Source organism: Physeter macrocephalus, chromosome 12 (genome assembly GCF_002837175.3).
Source record: "Physeter macrocephalus isolate SW-GA chromosome 12, ASM283717v5, whole genome shotgun sequence".
In the NCBI taxonomy this organism is placed as follows: Eukaryota; Metazoa; Chordata; class Mammalia; order Artiodactyla; family Physeteridae; genus Physeter; species Physeter macrocephalus.
Genome location: NC_041225.1, coordinates 10,456,186 through 10,464,242, shown reverse-complemented (window position 1 = coordinate 10,464,242; position 8,057 = coordinate 10,456,186). Strand labels below are relative to the sequence as shown.

Genomic DNA, 8,057 nt, shown 5'->3' with positions numbered 1-8,057 from the left:
TCCAGGCCCATGGGGGATAGGATGTGCCTGTGCAGGGGTTCCCAGGGGAGCGGGACGGGCAGCAGGCAGCAGCCGGGGGGCGGGGGCGGCTGGCGGGAGTGTCACTTCTGGCAAGAGGAGGGGATCAAAGCAAAGCACCTGGAGGGCCCTCCAGGGCAAAGGCAAACACTGAGGTCACGGCTGCTCCCACAGAGTTCTGCTCCCACACCCCAGCCCCCAGCTATAAGGGCCCCACCCCAGGCAGGGTGTCCAGGCTGTGGAGGTGCCATGGCCAAGTCGCACCTGCTGCCGTGGCTGCTCCTGCTGTCCGCACTCTGTGGTCCAGGCACTGGTAAGTCTCCCCAGCCTCTCCTCACCCCACTCGGCACCCCGGGGCCAGGTGTGGAGGGGACATCGCGACCTCCTCCACCACTTACTGAGCCCTGGCTCTGTCCCAGGCATTATCCTCAGTCTGTACCTTGTCCTCGTGTTAAAGATGAGGGATTTTTGACTCAGAGAAACTCCAGGGCTTGTCCAAGGTCGCACAGCTGGCGGGCGCTATAGCAGGTAGAACCCAGAGCCGTCCGACTCCAGCATGTTTAACGGTCATGCGTCCCAGTAAAATTGGGTTTGGAGGCTGGGTGAGGCCAGGGTGCCAGGGGTGGCTTGGACCCCAAGGTTGCTCTGGCCCCAAACAGCCGCTGTCGGGACCACCTCACCCCTGGCCTGTGCCCAGGGTCCAGAGTTCTGGTGCCAAAGCCTGGAGCAAGCATTGCAGTGCAGAGCCCTAGGGCACTGCCTGCAGGAAGTCTGGGGACATGTGGAAGCTGTGAGTACCACCCAAGGATGCACTGAGACCAAAGGTCTTGGGATAGAGGGTCCTGGTTAGGCTCTGGATGGGCCTGAGGGATTGGAGCCCCTGTAGGGGATGGGATGGGATGGGATGGGATGGGATGGGATGGGATCGCGGGCAGTTGCCTGTGTCTTGGAGCACCCTATCAGCCTCAGCCGCCTGAGCTGGGAGCATGGCCTCCACTCATGTGCCCCAACTTGGGGCCCTCTCCTCAGGATGACCTGTGCCAGGAATGTGTGGACATCACCCACATTCTCACCGAGATGGCCAAGGAGGTCGTGTCCCAGGTAATGAGGCCCAGACCCTGGACTGAAGCTTGGGGATTAAGAGGTAGGGAAGAGGTTAGCCCCTTAAGGGAGCCATCTCCAGCTCGGGGGTGATGCCTGGGTTTCCCGGGGGGACTCCAGGCGCCTCCTGGCCGGGAGAGGGCCCTGGAAGTGAGCTCAGTAGCACAGCCAGAGACGGTCTTTCCTGAGGGGAGCAGCCACGCCTGTGCCCAAGTACGCGGCTCCTTAGCACCCTCCCAACTCCAGGGCCCTGGGTGAAGGTGGCCAGTCAGGTGGGCGATGGCCCCGTGTCCAGGGGCTCAGGCGGGGCAGACCTCAGAGAGGCCAGGCTGACGGTCCCCTCTCCCGCCTGCCTCCCAGGGCACGATACGCAAATTCCTGGAGCACGAGTGCGACATCTTCCCGCTGAAGCTGCTGGGGTCCCAGTGCCACCACATGCTGGACACCTACTTCTCACTGGTCGTCCACCACTTCCAGAGCCAGATGGTGAGGCCCTCCCGCCTCGCCTCCACCCTGCCTCCTGCACGGCCTTCACGCCCACCCTGTCCCTGAGTTACCCCCGCACGTGGCAGCCCACCCCCTGCCCACACGGGGTGCAGGAAACTCAGTGCCCCTCGGCCTGTACCCCGGTGACAGCGCCTCCCACTCAGCTGTACACGGTGGGCCTGCACGCTCTCAGGCGCCGGCACACACCCTCACACCCTTCGCACAGACAGACACTCGGTCACACGCTCGCTGCACACAGTCTCACGCGACACCTACGCCGTCTACACGCTCGCACGACAAACGCACTCTCACGTACCTACACTCACTCATCCTCACAAACATCCGCGCTCACGCTCGTTCACGCGCACTCCCAGACACGTGCCCCAAAACCCCCGCTTGACCCCCTCTCTGCTTTTGGTCTCCTCTCCACCCCGACAGGGTCCTAAACCACAGCTCCAAACCAGCCTGCTTCCCCCATTCCCGGCCTAAAGGCAGTGGCCTGGTGCCTGAGTCCTGGAGCCAGACGGAGGGGGAGTGGGGTCCCCTCCCCCACCCCAATCACCTTCTCACCCTGCGTTGTACCCTAGAGCCCGAAGGCCACCTGCGAGCACTTGGGCCTGTGCAAACGCAGGCAGCCAGAGCCAGGGCAGGAGCCAGAGCCCTCAGGCCCCCTGCAGGACAAGCTGGTCCTCTCCGCGCTGCCTGGGGCCCTCCAGGCGAGGCCCGGGCCGCAGACACAGGTGAGATGGAGATCCAGAGAGCGAGGGCCATGGCCGAGGCCCTGGATCACACCTGGCCTGGGACGGCCAGCGTTGGGAAGGGGACCAGCAGCCCCAGGCAGGGCCTACGGCAGGAGCAGGAGGAGGGGACACGGAAGTGGAGGCGAGTCGGGCGAGGCGGAGCCCGGGGGAGCCTTCCGTCCAGCTTGCCTCCAGCACGCTTCTCTCCCCCAGGATCTCTCCGAGCGGCGGTTCCCCATTCCCATCCCCCTCCCCTTCTGCTGGCTCTGCAGGACTATGATCAAGCGGATCCAAGCTGTGATTCCCAAGGTGAGGTGTCCGGACCCACAAGGCGGCCCACACGGCCACTTCCCCCCACCCCTCCTCATACGCCCACCAGGGGCCAGCTGGCTGCAGTGTCTCCACCCAAGGGACCCTGGCACTCAGGCTGGGCCTGGTAGGTGCCAGGCCTAGATCCTGTTCAACGACCGTGGGGAATTCCCTGGTGGTCCAGTGGTTAGGGCTCGGCACTTTCACTGCCGTGACCCAGGTTCAATCCCTGGTCCGGCAAACTAAGCTCCCTCAAGCCACGGGGGAGAAAAAAACAAACAGAAACAAAACCACTGTGAAGCCCCGACTGTGTGCCAGGCACTATGCCAGGTGTCAAAGTACAGAAAAGAATCTCAGTCGTCTTTGTAGAAAAGGTTCTTTCATTTTACAAAAGGAGAATTTCCGCAGATGGACACTCCATCCCTGCCTGCCCCAAACTTGGGGTCTTCCAGACCTGTAGCGACCATCACCCAATGGCCCTGCCCTGAAATGGGGCCCAAGTGAGGAGAGGCCCTGCCCCGTCGGCCCCTCCAGAGGAGGGCACTGAGGGCGTCCCCACCCTCCTGAGTTTGCATTGTGGTGGGAGAGATTTTTTTCAGGTAGTGGTTAGTTCAGAGCAGAGAATTAAAACAGATGAGGGGAGGGACAGTGATGGGGGAGGGGGGTTAGGATGGTGGTCAGGAGGCGTCTCTGAGGAGGTGATGGCTAAGCTGAGGCCTGGAGGATGACGAGGACCGACGGGCAAAGGGCCTCGAGCAGAACAAGCTTGGTCAGCTGCGTGGCTGCCTCAGGTGGGCTCGGGGAGAGTGGTTGGTGGGCCCGGGAGAAACACCGGAGCCAAGTGAAGGAACGCTGGGCCTGCTTCTGAACGCAGTTCACAGCGGCGGAAGGGTTTCAGGCAGGGGGAGGTCATGACTGGATTTACACTTCAGCAAGATGGAGCTCCTGCGGTTTGAAGAATGAATTGGGCAGATGGGAGAGAAAAATGAGAGCAAGGAGATGATTGCAGAAATGGGGGGTGGAGATAGGAGGGGGACTGAGGACGTGTCTGGGACGGGCGCTCTGCAGGACTCAGTGATGGACGGGACCTGGGGAGTGGAGACGAGAGAGGAATCGGCAATGACGCTATGGATTTTGGCTTGAGCAATGGGTTCTCTGGAATGCCTCCAGCTGAGATGAGTAGATTTGAGAAGAAACAGGTCTGAGCAGAAAAATCATGAGTTCTCTCCTGGCCGTGCTGAGTTCAAGACTCCTGTGCAACATGCAAGAGGAGGCGACAAGTAGGCAGCCGGATCCCCCAGCCAGGTCCAGAGACATCAGTCTGAGAGTCGAGGCTACAGACAGTATTTAAATCCAAGGGAACGGCTGGGATCCCAGGTCGAGGAGAAGGAGGCCCGGTCCAAGCAAAGGGAAACACCAGCGAAAGAACCTGAGGAGGGACAGCCAGGGAGGTGGGGACACCACGGCATGAGGGTCACAGAGGCTGAGAGAAGAAAGCATTTCAGCAAGGAGGGAGTGGTCACCGGGCCCCAAAGCTGCTGAGGGATCGACAACACATGTCCAGGGGGATGCTGGTGACCTGGAGGGCTGTTTTGGAGGAGTTACGGGGACCAAAGTGTAGCATTAAGTATTGACAACTCTTTCGTGAAGTTTTTCTGGGAAGGGGAGGGGAGATGGGTGAGGCTCTTTTTTTAAAAATATTTATTTACTTATTTATTTGGCTGCTCTGGGTCTTAGTTGCGGCTCACAGGATCTCCGTTGCGGTATGCAGGAAGTTTAGTTGTGGCATGCGAACTCTTAGTGGCAGCATGTGGGATCTAGTTCCCTGACCAGGGATGGAACCCAGGCCCCCTGCATTGGGAGCGCAGAGCCTTAGCCACTGGGCCACCAGGGAAGTCCCGGGGTGAGTCTTTTTAATGAGAGAAGCTATTTTAGCGTGTTCACATCCTAAGAGACCAATGGGCAGAAGGGAATAGCAATGAGGCAGGACAGAGAGGGGGAGGCAGAGGTGAAGCACGTGTGCAGGTGGGGGCAGGGTGGACCCAATGCACAAGGAGATGGGCCAGCTTTTGACAGAGCAGGGATACCTCGTCATAGCAGGAGGGGAGGCCGAGTGTGGGATCTGATGCAAGCAAATGGGTACATTTGGTGAGACGTGCCATTTGGAATGTGTCACATCCCAGAGAAGTACACGTCCCTCTGTGCACTTACTCCTACTCCTTCCTCGGCCTTTCTGGTGCTAGGGGACAGCGGAGGGTTGCAAGCAGGAGCAGGGCCCAGGCCAGCCTGCCGCATATAGGTTCTTTTTTTTTAAATTGAAGTACAGTTGATGTACAGTATTATATGTTACAGGTGTACAATATAGCGATTCACAAAACTTTGGAAGGTTATATGCCATTTATAGTTATTATAAAATATTGGCTATATTCCCTGTGATGTGCAATATCACTTATGAAACTTATTTCATGCATGTAAGTTCTTGGCTGAATGAATAAAGGAGCGGAAGGATGAGCGTGCCTGCCGCCTCTCTCCTTGCCCCTCAGCTGGGAGGTTGTGTTTGGAGTTGAGGGTGGGGTGGGGAAACTCCTGGCTTCCCCCAGGGACTCCTGAAACCGCAGGCTCTGGCGCACAGACAGGAGCGGGAAAGCACATCACGCCCGGGTCAGGAGGGAGAAGACTCAGGTCTGGTTCTGCCACTGCCCCAGGCTGCCATGTGGCCTTGGCAATGCCCACCTCTCTGGGCAACTCTGGAATTTCAGCAATTCCAGACTCTTTGAAATCAAAGGTGGGTCCATGGCCTGATTCTTGCACCAACTCAGTGATTCTGGGCAAGTTCCCTGGACTCTGTGATGCTCAGGGTCCTTATCTGTAAACAGCATAATAATTCTCCAGGGGAACAAGGTAAGGTCTACAAAGTACCCAGCTAGTGCTGGGCACTGACTAGGTCTTTCAAGAGAAGGTCTGACCCTGCCCTATCTCGGCCCCCACCCCAGGGTACGCTGGCCACAACTGTAGCCCAAGTGTGCCACGTGGTACCCCTGGTGGTGGGCGGCTTCTGCCAGTGCCTGGCCGAGCACTATGTCGGCATCCTGCTAAACACACTGCTGGACCGCATGCTGCCCCAGCTGGTCTGCGGCCTCATCCTCCAGTGCTCCAGCGAGGACGGCGCTGGCCCAGGTGAGCCTGAAGTCCCAGCGCCTGCCCATCGCCCACTCTCATCCCTCCCCAACCTGGCCCTGCATGACCCTCTCCCTCCCAGGTGCCCCTGCACTGCGCCAGTGAGGACAGGAACTGAATACTCTGCAGGGCATCCTTGACTGTTTTTTCTCTCTAGCCCTCACCGCTCTGGGGTCCCTGCCAGGAGAATGGCTACCGCAAGACACTGAGTGCCAGCTCTGCGTGTCTGTGACCACCCAGGCAGGGAAAAGCAGCGAGCAGGCCATGCCACAGGCAATGCGCCAGGCCTGCCTGGGCTCCTGGCTGGATAGGCAAAAGGTGAGGGGCAGGCACATCAGGGGCTTGGGAGCCAGGGGCTGCCGATGGTGGAGTGTTGAGCCCAGGAAAGGCTTCCCAGCCAGAGATACACTGAGATACTTCCCCCGCTCTTAAGGAGCTCAGACAGGCAGATGGACGTGGGCCAAAGAGTGGTGGCGCTGTAACTTAGGGCAAAACCCGCTAAGGTCAGGAGTTGTCTCTGGACAAAGGGTGTGGGCTCTGGAGGACCAGCTGGCCTCCCTCATGGACCAGGAGGGAGGCCCGGTCATCTACCAGGAGATGAGTAATGCCAGTGGAGCCTGAGAGGGCCTGGCCGTCTCTCCGGGGTCCCAGTCCTGTCTCAGCGCCAACCCTCCTTCCGGTGTGGCTCAGTGGGGACCAGCCCCCTGCAGGAGAGGGCTGGGCCTGAAGTCCTGGAGTCCCGGTACTGAGAGTGGGTGACAAGCCCGCTGACTCCCGTCCCAGGAGGCCACTTTCCACATGGTACTCCCTACTGCCCATCACATCAGGTCTCCAAGACCAGATGAGCTCTAGGATGCCTTCCAGAACTGAAATTTAGGGGGAGGGGGAAAAGGGGGATGAGATTCTGCCCCTGTACCTCCACCTCCGATGTCCCTGGCTTTCCTGGCAGAAACCCCCATTTCAGCCCACGGCGGCTTGTTCGGCGCCTTGCAGCCGGCGCTGCTCAGTGGGGACTGAGGGCTGGACCTACACGAGGTCCGGGGGAGCCCTGGAGTGAGCCATCTAAGTGGGGGGGCCTGGACAGCCAGGCAGGAGAGCCCTGCCCTGGGCCTGGGCCCACCCCACCCTGTGTCTGTCTCCTTCCTCAGTGTGAGCAGTTTGTGGAGCGGTACGAAGCCCAGCTGCAGACCCTAGTGTCCGGGGGCTGGGATGCCCACACCGCCTGCCAGGTACACCCACCCTCCCCAGCTGATGCCGGGACTTTCCTCAGCTCCCAGGACCCCCACCCTCTCCGGTCCACGGTCCTCAAGGGCCCCATCCCCCCGGGTGCAGGGCAGCCCCGGCAGTGCAGGCCCCCAACTGGGACACGCCCTCGCATGTTTTACGATAGAAAAGGCAGTCTCAGAGAAGTCAAGAGAAAGCCACGAAAGAATGAAAAAGAGGAGTATGGGAAGGGAGAGGACAGCTTTCAGGAGTGTGGTTTGATGTGCATTCTGGGATGGGGGGTGTTCACTGAGCAGTGTGTGCTTGATGGGAGGGTACAAAGTGAGAGTCTTGGGGCAAGCATCCCACCTCCTCCAGCTCTAAACCCAGAAGGCCTGTGGCTCAGGGAGTGGCCCAAGGAGTCCACGAGGTCACATCCAGAGCTCCCACCAGGTGGCAGGTGGAGTGAGAGCCGCCCCTTCCAGGAGGAGATTCCCTAACATCCTCAGAGCTGGGAATGGGGGGTGCAAGGCCTCAGGCCCTAATGCTGTCCCTGTGGCAGGCCCTGGGGGTGTGCATGACCCCGTTCAGTCCTCTCCAGTGTGTCCACAGACCCCACTTCTGATGAGAACTCAATGCCATGCCAGGTGAGTCCAGGCCCCCAGCTGACGGGAGTGTGGGCAGGTCCTCCTCCCATCAGCAGGGGAGCCCCTCTGTCCCCAAGCAGGAAAGGACAGCCACTGATTCTGGCTGCTCCATCCTCGTCTTCACAGGCCAAACTCGAGGCTCCTGAGGGCCGCCTGGCAGCACCCTCACCAGAAGGACCTCTCTCGAACCTGCTCACGCCTCTGCCCAGAATCCCTGTGGTGCGCTCAGTGCCAGGCCCAGCTCCCAGCTCCCTCGCCCTGGCCCAGCCCTCAGGGGGGCTTCCGTGCCTGCCTGAGGCTTCCCCCTTACAGCTCACCCTCTGCACTCTTCAGTCTTGGATGTGTTTAGACCAAGGCCAGCCTTTCCTGAAACTCA

The 8,057-nt window shown here is 60.0% G+C and overlaps 1 protein-coding gene across 1 annotated transcript; it reads left to right on the top strand.

The window, feature by feature from the left end:
* The first annotated feature begins 267 nt into the window (after positions 1-267).
* SFTPB (surfactant protein B) lies at positions 268-7,659 on the top strand. Its single transcript, XM_007104776.1, has 10 exons — positions 268-331; positions 678-808; positions 1,048-1,119; positions 1,480-1,605; positions 2,193-2,345; positions 2,559-2,654; positions 5,648-5,831; positions 5,989-6,149; positions 6,980-7,060; positions 7,597-7,659. The coding sequence occupies exons 1-10, from the start codon at positions 268-270 to the stop codon at positions 7,657-7,659; spliced, it is 1,131 nt and encodes a 376-aa protein (XP_007104838.1).
* Positions 7,660-8,057: the final 398 nt, after the last annotated feature.

Bases quoted from the DNA above. Each gene is read 5' to 3' on its own strand.
- SFTPB (XM_007104776.1), top strand. From the start codon at position 268: ATGGCCAAGTCGCACCTGCTGCCGTGGCTGCTCCTGCTGTCCGCACTC. The intron at 1,606-2,192 runs GTGAGGCCCTCC...GTTGTACCCTAG, and splicing joins ACCACTTCCAGAGCCAGATG to AGCCCGAAGGCCACCTGCGA. The intron at 2,655-5,647 runs GTGAGGTGTCCG...CCCCCACCCCAG, and splicing joins TCCAAGCTGTGATTCCCAAG to GGTACGCTGGCCACAACTGT.